Raw genomic sequence first — 19,954 nt, 5'->3', positions numbered from 1 at the left:
ATCGCACTAGGTCCTTCTCCTTCTCATTTTCCTATTACTAACTGAATCATCAACATATTTCCACGTCCAGGTGAAAATTAAAAAAAAAAACTTGAACCTGCCTACAACCGCTCAATCTCCAGATTGAGTTTGTGAAAATATGAGCGTTTTACTTAACATGAAACTTTACTCGATATTATCTAACGACGTTTCTTCATAATTTTTGGATTATTTATATTTCAAGTTTCGATCACCCTGTACATATGAACTGGGTAAACTTCGATATAATGTATCTACATTCTGAAATTCACCTTATTGAAAATTGGTCGAGTTAGAGTCATGTGCTTCGTGGTCGAAAATAAATATGTACAAAAGGGCAGGTGGTTTCCGTAAGACATTTTACCTGCTAAGTGATTGTGAAAATGTTCAACGTGAGTGCGAGAGAGAGTAGCCTTGTAAAGGGTGTGAGACATTGCATATAACGACAGCTGTACCAAAGAAAGCACGCTGTTTTGTGGCTGAAAACAAGAAAATTATACACCGGCACCATTTTATGATTTTAAAATAATTATCTTGACGATAAAAACATTTCTCTATTAGGAAAGTTCATAATTTGAGTTAGATGATTGAGTGTTTCACTGTCTTGATGCTGTCAGGTGAATTATTGAGTAGAAGATATACCATACACCCATGTATTATGAGCAGGCCGATGTAAAATCAGATTTACAAAAACTTCCTTACAGAAATTTGCAAATTGAAAATTGAAAGTAAATATATCTAAACTGATGTATGCCTACCACTATACGAAATTCGATTTTCAATTAGGTACTATACAGGGTGGTTCATAACTATTGGGACATAGGCTAAGGGCAGATTGTTTTGACCAAAATATGGCGATAGGACCAAATATACCTCAATAAAATATTGCTGTGAAAAAAGATAGAGGGCGATAAATTTTATTTTTTTTTTTCGTTTTTTGCTAATAATTTCACTGTATTTTTTTTCATCCGTTTTTAAGAAAAATACAATTCAACAGTTCAGAGCATTGGAAGGGGATTTGAAGTAACGATTTATTTATTTTATTTTATTTATTTCGACGATAAAGCATAATTAAAAACAATGTAACATAAAAAGAATAAACTTAAATTAAATGTTCTACGTGGCCTCCTCCGACATCTATGCCTTTTCTAATTCTTTTAATAAAGGACTTTCGAACTTCCAAGAAAATATTATTCTGTCCCCTTTAAAAAATTCAACTTCAACGCCCTCTATCTTTTTCCACAGCAATATTTTACTGAGGTATATTTGGTCCTATCGCCATATTTTGGTCCAAAACAATCTGCCCTTAGCCTATGTCCCAATAGTTATGAATTACCCTGTATAATTAATTGATCTAATCTTATAATCAAAATGTAGACTAGAAAGAATTAGGTATACACTTTTTGGACTGCTGAAACGCCAAACACTCATCGTCGTTTTGAGCAGATGTGTTAATACTTTGAGGTGAGTGTATAGAACACTATAGAATAAATCGAGGAACAAAATAAGAGACCGCCTGAAAATCACAAATATTTCTTATTTTGCTCAATTTAAATTGTTTATTTCCTGTATACAAGGCGAGCCTTTCACTTGTACATTTATTTCAGCAGAAGATTCCTGAGGTCAAAAGAAACAATTTTTCTCTTTACCATTTTTCCTAATTCGGCTCGGTTGAAGAGAGTCTATTGGTTTGTTTATGCATGCAATTTTCATGTTATGAGCATTAAAACACTTGTAAGGTATACACAAAACTCGCCTGATAATCGCATGTGAATTAATGGCCATTGTTACATGATCGTTTCATAATACTACTACTATTTTCTTTTCCGATTTGTAGGGTTCATTATTGGAAATGATAAATATAGAGACAAACTTCCGAACTTCATTGAAAATTCTGAACTTTATGAGTCTGTTTGCTTCGGAATCCGGAGAACAGTAAATTCAAGGAAACAATAACATACTATAATTCATTTCACAGTTTGAGAAATTCTTTTTATTCCCATGTTACATATCGACTTCAGTTGGCGAAAGACTTGATTCTAGGCGTGACCCTAACCCCTCCCGCTAGGGGTATTTTCAGACAAAAATAATCACAAAACGACATTTCCCGCTTGGGACACCCTCCAGATCCCTCGCCTCCGGAAAAGCGACAGGGATTTTCCCCTAGTCGGCGAGCCAGTGCAGCGCACGCGCTCTCCGGAAAACGGCGCGTTCAGTAGCCGGACGCTCGCAATAATCTATGAAACGAAGGGAAATATCTAGCTGGCATCCCGTCATTCGTTTGTTCGACGTCGCTGAAGGTGCTAGAGTGTTGCCGAACGAAACGAGCGTGTGCAATCGTCGAGTGTCAAAACATCGATGAACTTTTTTGTTATGGTTTGTCGGGTTCAAGGAACCGAAATCAGTGTTTTCGTCTCGAGTGAACAGAGCTCTAGGACAGTTTATTAGTTTTTTTCGTCGGTTGAAAAATCGGTTTTTCACCGGAAGATCATCAATGTTATTGCCGTCAACCGGACCAGCGGTTGATTTCCAGTCGGACCTGTACAACGGGGTTGTGGAAAAGACTAAGCTGCTGAGCGCCAAATGTCTTGGGAAAACCGCGGGAAATTCTAAAAACGAATTTTCAGCGAGAAGGAACAAGTTTCGGTTTTGCGTCTGTACCGGTCCGAGGAAGAATAAGAACACCACCAAGTGGTATGTGAAGGTAAGAGATTCATAGGATTTCAGAAAAAAATTGTTCATCGCCGTCGTCACTGACTCGAATCATATTCTACTATCATAACGAGGTACTCCATGGAGATAAGATAATGAATGAAATAATTGTTGCATAGAAACTAATTGTCGAAATTTTTGCATTGTTATCAATGCCAAAGAAATTTCCCCTCATCGATTGGCGATCAGGAATTTTCTAGAGTATTGTAGAGATTTTCAAAAATTTGGTGTTACCGAATCAAAACACTTTCGACATATAACTTAATTTTCACAGATGTTTCCGATTGGTAACATATTAACGATAAACTAAACCAACATTTCTGTTTTTCATGATTTGTTTATTTTTGTAAGGTCGGCAGTTCCACTTGCAATTGAATATTTTCCACCAACTGTTTTTCTCGTACTTGATTCCAAAGTTTTACTTTTGCCAATATTACCATGTACTGTATCGAGTTATCTATACTTATTATTCAATAAAAATGTCTCTGTGTGAATAACCATCCATCTCCATCAAGTATTAAACCAGCATCCTCAAGGCTGTCCCCAGAGTATTCGTACATAGATACATCAGGTCCGATATGGAATTCTCAATTTTTGTTTTAAATAGGTTCTAATTATTAGTTTATTTCAAACTGAGCCCTTATCTACTCAGAATTTTGCTCTTATCAAACTAATAGTCATAGTTCGGACGAATATTTTATTGTTCCTTCTAATAATTTCATTTCTTCCTTCGAAGAAATCGCTCTCTACTGTCGGTGTACTCAAAATATAATTGAAAACCTATTAAGAGTCCCACTAGGTGATCTTGTATAAATTTGTCCATTACGGTGGTGTAGGCGTCTGTGCTAATTGGGTATTTAACACCCTTTACAGACGATCTTTCATTGTAGACAGGTTGGTAATTTTGATTTAAAAACTTCCGGTTAGTGCCTGAAACTTGTCAACGAAAATTTGGATTTTGAATACTGCTGGGTAGTTATTTCGGGTAGGAATATAATACGAAATATAAAAAAAAAACCTAATGAAAAATAAGAAACTGATATTCTTATATTGTTGCTACATGCTATCCAAAAAATAATTTCGATAGCTGATATGAAATATAGTATGTACTACAGTTAATTCAACCATATATTATTGATCCAAATAAGTGAATAATAGAATATACGGAATTTAAGTAATGCCCTTTATGTTCTGGTTAATTTTTAACTATAACAAACCTTATCATTCGAACTGGAAAAAACCTAATACCCCTGAACTTTCGCACTTTAATTTTCGACATATGCACTTTTAGAAAAATAAAAAAACTTCTTGTTAACTGTCTGGAGTTACTCTCGATAATAACTGGAAGTAATTTAATGAAATTCTGCCCGGAGTGGGACACTCTACGACATAGGACCACGATCGTGGCCTCAATCTACTTATTTTGAGGGTTGGAAATTGATGAATGAAAACACAAAAAAAAATAATGAATATTTCCATACTGTCAAGGCGGAATTCATTAAATTCGAATTCTATTGTTTTTTACTCTAATAAAAATATAGGTACCATTTATAATTTCTATCTACATGAGTCGGCTCAATCAGCTATATTATTATTAACAATGGGAACAATTTTTTTTTCTATAAAATATGGTTTATTCGCTTCAAATATGCAGGTGTCTACGGTACTTTGGTTGAAGATTTTCCATGTTATTGTGAAGGTCTCGTGTTCGAAACTAGGTGGGTCGATAAATTTTTTCTTTCAATTTTGATTGGTATAGGATAAAATTGGAATGTTTCGAAGACTTTGACTATACTTGAAATTTGCAGTGTTTCAATTTTCATTTTTCGGTTTGTTGAATTAATCCCTTTTTTAGGATTATGTCGAAACTATTGGCAACATCGTCCTAACTTTTTTTCTATTAATATGTTTTGGGAGCTGACACACCGAATGTGTTCTTTCCTTTCAATTTAGAAATGGGAAACTTATCTGCAACAATCATTCTTTAAACAAGGTTACGTCTAGCAAAATTCAACTTTATCTTTTAATAGCTTATTTTTTACTATTCCTCCTACATTTTTCTGAATTGGAATTACCCAAAGTAGAACGGGATTCCATTCAAATCACAATACAATACCTATTTAATTTTACTTACACCATCCTGTCTCTGTTCATTTATCACAATAGTATCAGTGAGTGTCCTTTTGTTGAAATTCATTCAAATTCAATTGAAAAAATTTACACTCACAATGAGACGTGATTTAAATGAAAAAATTATGTAGGTACAATAACAATATTGCGTTTGGCGCCTGTGGCTTGCGGGTTAGTATATTGAGATCAGGCAAGTGAAAAGAAACATCTTAAGACTTTTATGACCATACTCGAAGGTTTAACTTTGAAGTATCCATAAATTAGAGAACGGAAACTGCCCATCTTTGTTTACTTCCGGTCCAGTTTTATGATCTTTAGGATTGTTCCCGACCAGTACCTATCTTTTTTTGCTGTATTCGGAAATATCCCAAATTCTTACCTTATCTCTGTGGAGGACTTTTTTGAACGATTGGTTCTATCCGATTTGTTCAGGTATTGGTATTAGGTATGTGCATCACGGTAAAATATTTCAGAGAAAACACGAACGATATCTTTCGCATTTGACTCTTACGTAAGAACATAATGACAGACAGGGCCCTTCTTCATTCGATTTTGTGTGCCCATCCCTCTATTTGGGATATAAATTTCGTTATTGGTCTATTATTTTTATTAATTTTTGACTCAACATTTTCCTAATTCCATGAAGGTCACATTATAGGGCGATTTTTCATGGATTATCTGAAGAAAAATGAATAACATGAAAATAGGGCTCAATTTTTGAGAATCTGGTTGTGAAAAATAATAATAGTTTTTCCACAACTTTTTTGGAACCGCTTTTTTCAATTCCGATACATGTAGTAGGCATGAATCTTTATTTTTTTCGTCCACTAATCTTCAGAATATGAGGCCATTTCATGTAATTTTCAATACTTAATAGTCTCCCGGAAGTTTCTGTTGAAAATCCTTCCGGCATTCATTATCCCTTGTTTGTAGACGCAAGTTTCAAAGGTTTCCCCATTTCCCTGGCTGGGCCAAAGGGAAAACACAATTTCAGCGTCGTTGTTGTATCTCTCTTCATTGTAGGTTTTGTATATGCATCAGATGACGCCATTTTGCGTGGGGTTAACAACTCGATAATTTCGAATGGCGTACACATATGGGGTTGGCTCTGCTTGATTAATGATCTCATTAAGCGAGGGCTGGCAATGAATATGAACATCATTTCGAAAACGTTGGCGGCACTTTTATACAGTGTGACAAAAAAATATCTAAACAACAAAATTGATACCTTCGTATTTACCCTGCCTTTTCGAATGAGACTTCCCAATCATATTCTGAGTCTTCATGGAATTCGAATTTCGAAATACCCTACATAATTTATCTGTGCTCCTTTTTGACGTAGCCCACTTTTTCCGACAAATTTCATGGTTATGCTGGTTCTAAAGATCATATCTCCGTTTGAAATAAATGTATAATTTTTTTTATTGAATTCCATAACAGTTTGAATCACTCTACAGTAGGTTCTGATAAGACAGCAATTTTTTGAAAATGACCTTTAAAAAATGTCAATATCTCACTCTTTTCAAATGGCTTATGGCCCTCAACTTTTTTTGTCTCTTGGGTGATTGGGTAGTCTTTATTTCTATGGAAACATTTCAGGACTGAAATGAATTCAATAAAAAAATCATACCTACATCCTGAACGGTTTTCAAGATGAGATCTCTAGTTAAAACTATAGTATTCATGAAAAAAGCCACACAGATGAGATGAAACACGACGAGTGGCGTATTTCGAAATCAGAATATTATGTAGATTTATGCAGAATATGATATAAAAATTTGGTATTGTCATTTGAAAAAGCAGGGTGGTATCTTGTTTCACCACTTTCAGACCATCCTATAAAGTGAAAAATAATTTTAGCTTATGCACTAAGTAGAGTCGAATCCGTCAAAGTTCGGAATATTCTTCTGGACCAAAATTTTTAAAAGTTAACCACCGATCGAGCACTGTTGACTCACCTTGTGTACCGGAGGTATGAATTTTATTTTGAGCGATACTTTTTTCACACTTATTGTGTTAATTTCAAGAGTCATATCTATTGCTGGTGCAGAGGGTTCATCATCAGTAGAATACACACATTCAATATCGATTTCTTCAGGCAGTAACCACTTCTGTTTGCTTTAAACTGTGTGGAAGCGAAGATATAACGAGGAAATTCTCTCTGGCAATGTTACTAGAATAGCAATTTGAAAATCTTCTCAATCAGTAATAAGTGAAATAGAAAATTGGTTGTTATCTTGAAGTAGCGTGTATACCTTTGACTGACACTCCTCCTATAAAATTTTGCGTTAAATTATGGAGACTCGCATAACACAATGTTGATTCAAAAATACATGACTAGATACATCATCAATTTAAATAGAGAGTAAAGCATTGCAATGGATGTATATCTTATAACTAGAAAAGTACACAAATATTACAAAAATGCCATGACTCGTTAATTTGAGAATAGAGGGGGACTGCCACTTCATTCCAATTAAGATTGTGTTAGGGGTGGCAACCTGTTCTTAAGGGTTAAAGATATTAAGCTTCATTATTCAGGTAAATGTGCAGTCCTCGAAGGGGGAAAACGTAGTGCCTACCCTATATCTTGTGAAACGCTTCGAATTCATTCCTTGTTCATCATATAGTTCACGTTAATTTGGACATGAGAAAAATTGCTGCAAAATGGATCTCCAAATGTTTGAATGTTGACCAAAAGCGTGCAAGGGTAGAAGCATCGCGTTCGATCTGTCCTCGATTTGAAAGCGATGTAGACTTCTTACATTTACATTTCTACGATCCAGAAACAAAGCAACAATCGATGGAATGGCGACACTTTGGTTCTCCAAGACCTAAGAAGTTTCGTGTCCAAAAATCTGCTGGAAAAGTCCTTCAGTTTTTTGGGATTGCCATGGAGTAATCATGATTCATTTTTTTGGATAAGGGAAGAACAATAACCGGAGATTACTACTCGACATTACTGACCACTCTACGGGAAAAAATTAAAGAGAAAAGACCCGGAAAGCTATCCAAAGGTGTTTTGTTTTTGCAGGAAAACGCCCCTGCACACAAATCTCATGTTGGCATGCAAAAAATTCGTGATTCAGGGATTGAATTACTAGAACACCCCCTTTATTCACCAGATTTGGCTCCATCCGACTATCATCTCTTTCCTCAACTGAAAAAATTTTTAAAAGGTCGTAAATTTTCTTCCAACGAGTGGGTAATAAAAGCTATGGAGGTCTGATTTGCAGAGCAAGAAGAAACATTTTTTTTAAAGGTCTAGAGACGTTGCAGGTTCGCAATGTATCCAATTAAGAGGAGAATATGTTGAGTAATAAAATATTTTGACATTGAAATTTTGTTTGGTTCTATAGTAGGCTAAGAATTTTCCAATATATCCTCGTATTTTTTGAGAAAATTTTAAGTGTTTAGTGTCAGTTTTTTTTTTCTGAGATGAGATAAACTTTCAGCCGAATATTCGAAAATAATCAGGATAGTCGTGATGCAATTCATCAATTTCACATTTGTCGTTCATCTCGTTCCCTATTCAACGAAACTGAAGGCTGTCGTGTGCCATGTGGGCTAAAAAGCGGAAATGAGATGATTATTGGACGATTGCATCGCATTCATGTCTGTATGTCGACTCGTATAACCATTTCAACGTCGAACTTCCAGAGAAACTTCGCAAAATAAGTGTCGACCGTGGAAAATTACGTGGAAACGCTGAAAACTGGGTTGTTCAGATAGGGAAAGTCGGTAAAGGACGGGATTCGGAATCGTTAATTCACGCCAGGATAAGGTTTAAACTCGACACGAAGCGACGTAAGAACATCCCTTCGTCGAATAATTTTCAAACTGAAGGTGGTCCAATTTATCTTTCTCCGCTTCGTGAAGTTTTTTCATTTCTTTCATTTGAATTCTAGATGTTTTATGTTTTATTTTTTTGGCCGTTGAATAATGAGCTTTTAAATATTCTGAAATTCTAATGCGTTAAAATGTATAGGAGGAAGGCCGGCAGACTTGCTCAGGTAGGAGACTTGAACCACCTCAAATATTTCAATTCAAATTTCGCGATACCGTTATCGTAAATAGCTTGCTACATACTCGTTATAAGGCACAACTAGTGGCGGCTCCATTTTGGCTGCCATCAGAACAGTTCGGTAGTGAGAGGGTTGAACGTAATTTTGTTGTTATGAAGTAAGAAATTGAATAATTTTTGTTTGTTACACTGTCTGAAAAGTTTAAAAGGTGCGTGGTGTTCTTTAGTTTTATTGATTAATATTATTTTACAAACCATGAGCCTTTTTAATAATAGTTGTGAAAGTTTCGAGAAAACATCTGTTGAATAGACTGAAAGGAGTGCGGGAGACTTGTCCCATACTATGAATGGTCGGGAGACATAATCAGTGGGCCTAGTTTCCCGCACTTAGCTTAGATAATAGTTTTCTTCGAAAAAAGAAAATTAAATAACAAAAATAAATATAAAAAAATATACAAAGGTTCAAAAAAGTAAAAAACATCTTGGAAATAAGTGAGAGTGACTATGAAATAGAAAATATGTATTTCATACGCTGATACATCTGATGATGAAAACCTTGACATAGACAATCGTTGGTCATTGGAAATTGTTTTTTTTTTCAATGTTTTTCCTGATAAACAAACTTAATTATCGCCCCCTGTTCAACTCTCCCATGGGATAGGGAGACATGAGCCAATTTTCGGTTCGTGAAAAAAGAATTGCTGTACTCAAAATGTTGATCTCACCATCTCTCTACTATTATTTATCGTTACCTCTTTGGGCATGATATCTCCACCAAAAAAATGAGTTGCTACCATTTGCAGATACCTACAACTTAAGTGGCTTCATATATAGTGAAAAGGGGTTCAACTCTCTCGGACTCCCCCTACGTCAAAACATTGAGTCAAAATGAAAATTTTTGTTCATGAGACAAGGTTCTCCATCAATCTAAGGGTTTTTCCGCATTTGATAAAATTAGGAAATCCCAAGTGTTGTCCTTTCATTTCGATCACTAATAATCAAGTGTAAATCATGCATTTGACCCAGAAGATTCATATCTAGAGATAAGAAATTCCTCTTTTTGGCTCTGGTATATTTTCACAGTTCGGTTGTTTACATACAGAGATTAATTACATGGGTTAGTCAGAAACCATCATTATGTTTATTTATTCTTGTCGATTTCAGCTTGGAAAATTTTAAATATTTTGGTTTCCAGAACACCTTATTCTTTCTTTCCACTTGGTTCTGAGAATGATGTATTTCAGGAATCTCCCAGTTCGGTTTATTTCTCTCTATAATCTGATGAGTGTCAATGATAGATAACTTTATTCTTTCGAGGGTACTAGCGAATGCATGAAGTTCATTATAATTCGAACAAGTGTGAAGCTTTTGGGAGGTATTCGAATATTCGCGTATAAATTCAATTATTTTAAGACAGTTTTTTTGTTGTGAAAATGCTCGGACAGGTCGATTAGTATTTTAAATTGCACTTCTTTGTATGTGTAAGATAATGTTATAGAGCGTTTTATTAACTTTTTAAAGGGTATATCAAATCACATGCCTACCAAATTCTTATTGCTTGTCATTAATGAAATATTTATTAAAGATCAACTTTTTAGAAAATTAAGGAACCAGATTCAACTTAATTTGTTCGATAATTGAAATGTCAAGAGGTATTTGTTAATCATTTTTTGTCGAACAAAAAAAAAGTAAGAAATGTTTGTAGCATCGTATCAAATGGAGATTAGCATTTAAAATCGAAATATTAGTCTACAAATGAAAAAAAAAATGAAATAAATTTAGAAAAGAAGTACCTAATTCTAGTGCAACATCGAAATAAATATATATTTCAATAATCAAATACGATTTCTCGCCCTACTTTCAACTTGAAATTGGAATTCTGACAATTCTGTAAATGTAACGCATAGGAACATGCAATACCCATAAGAATCAATTCAAAACGATAACTATAGTTCACTGAAATGAACTATAATATTTACAAATAAAAGGATTTCTAAAGCAAAATGGAATTTCGATGTTCAAACCCTTTGAAAATAATTCATGACACTTATCTTTTTAAGCTGAACTAGACCTGTTTATCATTGATAACCTTATCGGTGGATTATCTAGTTGGAATATTGAAATCTTTTCTGTTTCCGCTGATCTACCATTTTTTTCGGAAGTCGAGGTTGTTCCGAGATTACTTTGAGAATAGAGCAGGATTCGAAAGAACCCTCAAGAAGATACAGCTATCTGTTTACACCACATGATATCATCGTTTGACAGTCGAAGTTTTGAAAAATTCTATTTTGGTTTATTTTAGCCGATGAGGGATAGATAATCAAATAGGATATTCGTTGAAGGGATACAACAGTCGGATGGAAATGTATTCGTGCATAATCTAGTAGTTCGCATCAATTAGTTTCGCCGTTGTCGTTTAGTTCCATTTGACGTAAGAGACCTTGACCATTATTTGATACATCTGTATCGTCATGGTATATGTGGAGGGGGTGCAATTTTCACAATACACCAGGATCGGATTTGAAATTATGTCCAGAGAAAACGTTGAAATTAAATGAAATTGAGCGGACATTCTATGAGCGAGAAGGCAATAAAAAATTTTTGTGGTATTTCCCTATAATGATATCAGGATATCCGCCTACTAGGTAAAATTTAATTTCGAAGATAATTACAGCCTCTACGACTGATACAATGTTCTTAAATTCATTTTGTATTAAAAGTAGTGACTTTCAGTAAGAATCATGAAGAGACCTTATTTGTTCAAAATTAATCAAGCTATAAAAAATTTTTTCAATAATATAAATATGGAACAAAGTTTCTTGCGGAATAAATTTATGGGGGCTTTTCCTACTCCTTGCATCACCTTGGGAACACCACCAAATTTTTTTATTTCCTTGTTGTTTCCATAGATTGTATATTCAATTTCATTTCAGGTTTCTGGTTTCTAAAAAAATAAAAATTGCTGCAGTTGCCATCCTTTGGGATCCTGTATACTACTGGTGTGCAGTGTCAAAAATGCATTCTGTATTTTAAATACCAACTTCGCCATGAACTTAATGATATCGATAATCATCTTATTTTTAAGTTTCACAATCATCAGTTTGCTCAAATTTATTTTTCGTGGAATAAATACCTACTTCAAACATGCTATTGAATAGATTAGGCAATGGATATTTTTGTTCAAGAATATTTTACATTCAAAAGGATTTAATATTGACGAAAAAAATTGTGAAGAACTTTTTTCAACGATGAATAACGTAGTACCCATTTGGCTTTTTTGGTTGACATTCTCATCCCTTATATTAACGATACCTAAACGTATTTTCCACAGTTTCTGCATATCTCGCCAGATAGGGGATAGTCTGTTTAGTTTTTCCAAGACTAGTAGATCAAAAGTTTTTTGGCGTTGATGATCTGTGAAAGAAGCAAAGCCACATCTGTGTTTGATAGAAATCGTGTAGCATTTCCAATTCAACGCATTGTCATGGCATTGATCAAATCGAACCTTATCAAGATCGATTCTAATAGCCGTATTTGTTCATTGCTTGTTATACTATTTTATCGGTTGAATAGGTCGTTTCATGGTTTCCTGGCGTTAAAGACCTCACTAGTCGAGCTGGAGATAAGGTGATTTGGACTAAGTATAGAAAATGATTAAATGTTTTCATCACACCTCTGATTCTGGGAAATGAAGAGTGAAGAACAGGTACTTTCGTAATAAAAAGAGTCGAAAAGAGAAGTTGTGTACCTTCACTGTAATAGCAATGAGTTATTGTTGATCCCGAACTAAGTCTGATATATTTTCAGTTATTTTAACCAAAATGCGGAAAATTCATTAATGCAATTAAGACGGACTTTTTCAAACACTTCCAAGTCCTAATTAATGCGAAAATCATAGTGTAACCTCATTTTTCTTTTGAAGAATACCAACTCCATAGAGTGAAGAGATGATGAACTGTCGGAATTTCCAAGCGTCAAAAAGAAAAAATGCGACTTGGTTCACAGGATCCAGTGTCCATTAAAAGTGAGTCTTCGTCATGGTTGAGATCGCAACCACAATAGATTTAACTGCCGAAAGGGACTTGCAGGTCTTCTACACTTATGTGAGATTGTTTTCAACTTGACCTCGAGTTGAAATTGATTGATATGTAGTTTCTTCATATGATGTAATGGCGGACGAAAACGTTCAAATATCTGGGTTCTTTGTTCTTCGAATGTGCAGAGACTCTCATGAGACTTGTGATTTTTTTGTTTTTCATCATTGTGTTATTCAGGCATCTCCGATTTTTATAACCACATATTACAAAGCTCATGTTAGTATCATCCAAGCGTTTGTTTTCATTATACATTTCGCTGATGAAGTTTCAAGTACTGAGGAGAATAATATGTTGACAAACAATATGTGAATTTCAGATTTCGACGGATCTAAATGTGATACATATTTTAAAAGAGCAACTTTTCTAGTATTAAATCTCGAAATTTCATCGACCTCAATGCAACAGTTCGGTCTTGACGAATTTTAAGTGAATCCACCTTTTTCCAAATTTTTCGATCATCAACTTTCAACACGTGTATCTCCCAGAAATATTATCGCAGATCTGAATGTGATGCATATTCTAAAAGGGCAACTCTTCTCTACTTCATTAAAATTTATTTTAGCAGTCGGTTGGCCATGAAATAATTTTCTCAAGTTTTTGTAACTAGAACGAAGTTAGGTTGGCACACATGAAATGTTGTTAATGTCATAACGACGTTGCCACAACTAATATCAATTTTTATTACGAAAATGCCGAAAGTGATTGAAAAAAGAGACAAGGTTTCAGGAAGTTCTATTTAGAATTCAGCTCCGCTCATTCAAATAGTTATACCCTGATATTCTAAAATCCACAATACGTCAGACGGTAGCGAACAATGTAAGAGAATTTTATAATGTTTCAACTGAATCTAAACGACTTACATTTCAGCTGAATATTTCCACAATCAGAAAGATTGTGAATGAAGAGGATGACAAAGAATTTCCTTCCATTGGAAGACCCAAAAAGTGGAAGTATTTGAGAATTCTATGTTTGAGTGAATTTTCGTTTTCTACAGGATTTTCGATAAATGTCATCGTAGAATAAGTTCCCCAAAATGGATTTTTCTATTTTTCATTTGACTTGTCTTTTACAATGTAAATGCCTTAAGGTACCAATAAATATTTAATTATTATTATTATTACATCAACGTATTAAGATGAATAGCCACAAATACGCGCAAGTTGCCCTGTTACTTGTTCATTCATGTGAAATTTTTGTTCAAAGGTGAAGTTCATCTTAACTTGAAACTTCAATTCCTTTTAATTATATTGATGCAAGATGATTTTTGTTGAAGAATTTAACATTCTTGCATCATATGCATTTCATCTTCGGGTTTATATTTTTGAAATCTACAACTGATGTAACGTATTCAAACTTTAGCCAAAGAAGATAACCAACATTAACTCTCCTCAAGCTAGTGCATATTATGATATTATACTGATCTCTTGTATTTTCCATGCAAATAACTGGATTTGGTATGCCTTCAATCAGTTTGTATAAACTTCAATTATGTTCGTCACATATTTTCCGAAGAGATTCGACATTGTGATAAAATACGTAATAACAGAAACTTTTACGTAGAACGGGCAACATAGCGTTGATTCAAAACCCAAAAATGTTTTGACAAGCTTCATAACTCCACATTTTCGTACTATACAGAGTGAAATGTGTCAAATTTCCATGGCCAACCGACTGCTAAAATAAAAGTGAATGAAGTATAGTTATATATCTATCAATATCATCGAATTTTTAAGTGACCCCTTTTTTTTCAGGATTTTTTTTTCACATTCAAAAGTTATGCTATAATATGTGTTTCATTTCGGTTATTTTATGTTTAGCGATATAGGCGTTAACCATCTATTTCTCACTCTCTTCGAGGCCTCGTATACTAAGTCATCTTTCAAGTTCATTCATAATATTCGAAACGGGTAACCAGCTATTAACCCTATGGATATGATATACCAAGAGTTCTGTCAGTTAGAAATTAATATAGAAAATGCGTTTACTGACTGAAGAATTTTATCGTTTAACTTTTGCTTTGCTTTCATGTTTTCATATACAATCTGATGGAATCCCACGTACCTTTATAGTGGTAATTTTTAAAGGCCTCGTATGCCCCCGCAAAAACCTCTAATCCAATTTCTCCTGAAACAGTAGGTCGCTTCCAATTTTTCCGATAACTTCGACTGCCTCCTTCCTGAAGATATTAAACTCCAGAGTTCGGTTTGAAAGTTCAATCTCACTACGCCTACGATCACTATATAGCGGGAATTTGCCACTTGGGAGGGTCGAAATACCACTTTCTCTCCCCCAGTCTACGTCGGCAAATCCTAGCCACCCTCTCAAAATCGATATTCAACTGGAAAGGTATTGTCCAGTATGAAATTCACGAAGATGAGTCCGGATATAATGAGGTTTTCAGCCCCCGGAAACTGAGGATCGATTTTGACGGTAATTTGCGATGCAACAACGTACGTCAGGCTCACCGTATGGAATGATGAAATGATGGATGCACTCCACGATGTCAAATATTTACACAGTTTATGTCGAGGGTTGTTGTGCAGCAGCGGCTTAAATTTCATCACTCCGGTATATTGTATTTGAACAGTAATTTAGTCCTTCAGGTCAGGAATCGATTCGTTATTATAATGATAAGTCATCGAGTCTTCTTTAGTTCTGTTTAAGTGTGGACTTTCGTCTAGTATCAACCACATCCCTATGATTTGTGAAATGTTCTGATACTTGAGTTTTCTTAGAGTCATTGATGGTCGATGTGCATCACCATTTCTTACAATAGTTTTTCAAGGAAATTCTCTACCTAATGAGGGTGGGTGATACATACATAACACTGTACAGGGTTTTTCCTAACGTATCAGACAATCGATTGAAGTCATGTGTTTTATCAGAAGGTGGTCATTTTGCTTGTTTAGTTTATGGTCGAAATTGTTCATTTTTTACTTTTGGTCTTTATTTTAAGTTATCCATGGATAATTCGAAGAAGGAGTAAGAAGTGAATCTCATTTTTCTTTCTCGAACACGAAGCTTGATATGAAGAAAACAAGGACAAACGTTGAGTTTTTATTTGCTTTGTCTGAAAAAGTGAAAAAACTACTGAAAAAAGTATGTGGTGCATTTTTTTCCTATATCGTTGGCTCACTGAGATGCCAGTAGACCTAATAATTTCAATCTAGTTATAGTTGGGGAACCCAGTAATTCGGGATTTACTCGAGCCTGTCAGATTAATATAAAGTATATAAGGGGAATTGTCTAGGACAGTCTGTCAGAATATTAAAAAAACCACCATTGTACATACTCGAGCGTGTCAGTTTAAGATATATGTGGTTAATTACATGTTGAAAAGTATTTATTTTCTTAATCTGACAATTTAAGCGTGACGAAAATGTATGGAAGGGCGCCAAACTTGCAAAAAAAAACGTCTCGTGTACATTCTCGAGCGCGGTGGCTCTTTTTCTTATTTTGAAGCTAGGGACTCAAGAATAACGGAAAAAATATAATCTGACAGTTTCAGCAAGCCGAAACAATAAAAATCGGCCATAGAGGTGACAAAAATCAGTTTTTTTGAATTATCTCCCCTCCTGGGCTTCAAATTGTTTTCGTATTCATTATAAAAGTTGTAGAGTATAACATTTTCTACAAATTTTGTCCGAAGCAATTTTTTCTACGTTTGAACGTTTTTGAGATATATGGTGATGAATGAAAATTAGACTGGGTTTCTACATTGATCTTGGCCTTTCGCATGTGTGGCTAGGCTCCTCGCCCTTAACGCCCTCTAACTCGTAAACGGTTGAGAGTATGTAAAATTGCTTCAGACGAAAGTTGTATAGAATTTTATTCTCTACAACTTTCATGATGAATATAGAAACGATTAGACGCACAGGAAGGGAGATACTTGAAAAAAATGCCTTGTTATCATCTTCAAACAGTCAGATTAAGAAAACCCCCCTCTGATTAGTGTCAGATTAATGGGTCAACAAGTCTGCAACACCGAGATTAACCATCTGTATGAAAATCTGACACGCTCTAGTATGTACAAGTAATGATTTTTTTTGCATTTTCAAACGACCACTGTGACCTTGAGTCACGTCCGGATTGTCAGTCCCTTGAAAAGTAGTTTCTTTTGGGTCCAATTAACATATCCTCAAAAAATCTAACACACTCGAAAAAAAATTTTTTTCACCACTTTCAACTCTTCCGTACGTCCAGCCCCACCACGGAAACTGTCAGATTAACATGAATTTATTATCAGAGACACGTAGGGCATATACAGTATCTCAATCTGACCCGCTCGAGTATGTACACTTGACGATTTTTTATATCTTTGAAAACCTGCCGACGCTTTCCCCACCGCTGAAAGTGCACACATCATAGCACCTTTTTTTCTTTCTACCACCTAATCTTCAAAATCCACTAGGTTTCCACGACGCTCGAGTAAATCCCGATTTAGCATCGTCGGCTCCACAACTGTTTGGGTTGAGTAAGCTCCTCATTAATTCAAATAACTATACGACATTTCAATTACATCGTTTTGAAGATATTTAGGATATTTGTGATATTTTATAAATTGGCAAATTATACTCCAATTACCTTGACATGTTGACCAGATTAACGTCAGTTATTTACCACATTTCTTTTGATTTTTCTATAGTGCCACAATATTGGATAGTAACTGTGTTTGTCCTAATGTAAGAGATTGTTACTTGAAGGTTTATTATTTTAAATGATGAACCAGAAGGCTCTCAAATCGGAAGCACCCATATATCTTGCATACGAGTTTGTAACTTCGTACGTTTTGTGCCTACGTCTCTTCGTTAAAAAAAAACGTGACGATCTAATGAATTCCTCGGCTAATTCCAACAAACAGGCGATTTATATCAGGGGCGATTCACGTCAATGGATGACGTTTTTTCAATTTGTTTTATCTATTCGTACTCGTCATTCCGAGGAGTTCGAATTTCGAATACTCGATACTCGGGAGTCGGGCAATTAGCGATATGTATTGTTTTCGTTTTCATAGTCCCTTCCACGTACATCCGATGAAATTTAATTCGTTCAACAATACGTCATTAGGCCGGGTTAACTGCTTCTCGTTTTACGGGCATTGTCATTACGTTTTTTCGTTTTAGGATTCGTATGCGTTAATCAAAACCCATTTTATTATTAATGGTACTTGGACCCTGCAATTTCTTAGAGCGAGGTTGATGTAAGAAAACAATTTAATGGCAACTTTTTAGGTTGACGTACACGTTCCACTCAACATAAGGAAATGGTACGATGTGTTTGTTTTTATTTATTTTTTTACTGTGCAATGATCGTTTATCACAATTGATACTGAAGTGAAATGGTTTTTCTATCGTCTCAAAAGACATTACAAAGACAATGAGAAATTATGAAAATCTTCGAAAAACTCAAGGTTTTATAATATATTATCATAATTGAAATAATCCGAATGATACGAGATTAAAATTCTCAATAGCTATACCCAAAAACTCATTGGGTTAAAGTCTTACAGAATTATTTTGGATTGTTCCTATTCATTCACTCTGAAAATTTTAAAATTCATAGTTCTCTTCACTCTCTATAAAAAGTATGACTTTGGAAATCATCAAAAGAATTGTTCGACCAGCCTGAAGTATCCCAAGGCAACTGGCATGCTGTAAATTCGATTTTTAGTTGCTTAAAATTGTTTGATCTCATTGAAACCGACTACAGACTGTAGAAAGAATCATTAAAATGTGAATACTTTTGTCCTATACAATTTTTTCAGATTCGGCTCTGATAAAAAAATAAAGCCATTTTAAGCTTTCAGAATGAGCTGTGCCACCCCTGGAAAAACAAAATTACCTTCAGAATAACTAGCTGAATCCTGAATCCCAGAATCTGTGACACTACGCATCTGTGAATCTTTTACACAGTGTTGTATTCTGCCAAAGTACCTACCTATTTATCAAATTTCACCGATAGTTTTTAATTTTTGAACAAATTACTCGAAAACGGTGCATTATGCGAGAAAATAATATGAAGAATACTTTTTTTTTTACAAAACGTTCAAATATTCATTAGATAGCGTCGAAGTTTTCATAATGAGCTGTGCCACCCCTGGAAAAACCAAATTATCTTCAGAATAACTAGCTAAATCTGTGACACTACACATCTGTGGATATTTGAACAGAGTTGTATTCAGCCAAAGTACTTTTTAATTTTTTAACATAAAATTACTCGAAAACCACATTATACGAGAAAATAAGACAAATACTTTTATGTTACCAAGCGTTCAAATATTCATTAGATAGCATCCAACTTAGTTTCAAGAGTTGATTTCTTTGAATTTTTGGTATTTTTATGGTACGTATGGCCATAATGAGAAAACTGGAAATAGGTGATATCTTCGAAAAAGATTCATCAAATAAATGAAAAACTAATATTCCGAAATTCATTCCATTCGATAAAACCGTTTGTGAGGTAGAACTAAAAACTAAGAACTAAAAATAACATTTTTTTATGATTTTTCAACTGCCTGTATTTTTCAAACCGAGCCGATTTGGAAAAAATGGTGAAGGAAAAAAGTGTTTCTTTTGAAACTGTTAAAACATTTGTACGAGTCAAAGACTCAGACTCACCGTGTATAGACATAAAATGATTTGGCTCGATAAAAACTTGCTTCACGGCGAACCAGAGGACGTTTCTATAATCGTTAAAAATTTATGTAGTTGAAAAAAAAAATAGGGATGACGCAAATATGCATCTTCGGAAAATATGCAGTTTATTGTAGGTACCTACTCCAAGGATGGTTTCCGATGACAATGCGATCCTGGATTTGTTATGCATGCTTACTCTTTTGAATAAGTTGTGCAGTACATGCAATAATACGAAACTTATCTTTTGTCTCTTTGTTTTGGATCAGCGAATTTATCTTCACTGAATCAGCGATGGGTGAGCTCAAACATTTGACCCTAGAACCTCTCTTGCAATTTAC

General features: G+C 34.6%; 1 protein-coding gene across 1 annotated transcript in view; it reads left to right on the top strand.

Moving 5' to 3' along the window:
* The first annotated feature begins 2,261 nt into the window (after window positions 1–2,261).
* The window catches only part of LOC123311276 (ral guanine nucleotide dissociation stimulator-like 1), a 31,732-nt gene continuing 14,039 nt past the window's right edge, over window positions 2,262–19,954 (top strand). The window contains exon 1 of the mRNA XM_044895156.1: window positions 2,262–2,722. Within this exon, the coding sequence (XP_044751091.1) occupies window positions 2,513–2,722 (210 nt within the window). The 5' untranslated portion in view covers window positions 2,262–2,512. The remainder of the gene's footprint in view (window positions 2,723–19,954) is intronic.

This window comes from Coccinella septempunctata, chromosome 4 (assembly GCF_907165205.1).
Source record: "Coccinella septempunctata chromosome 4, icCocSept1.1, whole genome shotgun sequence".
Taxonomy (NCBI): Eukaryota; Metazoa; Arthropoda; class Insecta; order Coleoptera; family Coccinellidae; genus Coccinella; species Coccinella septempunctata.
This window is presented reverse-complemented; position numbering and strand designations above follow the sequence as displayed.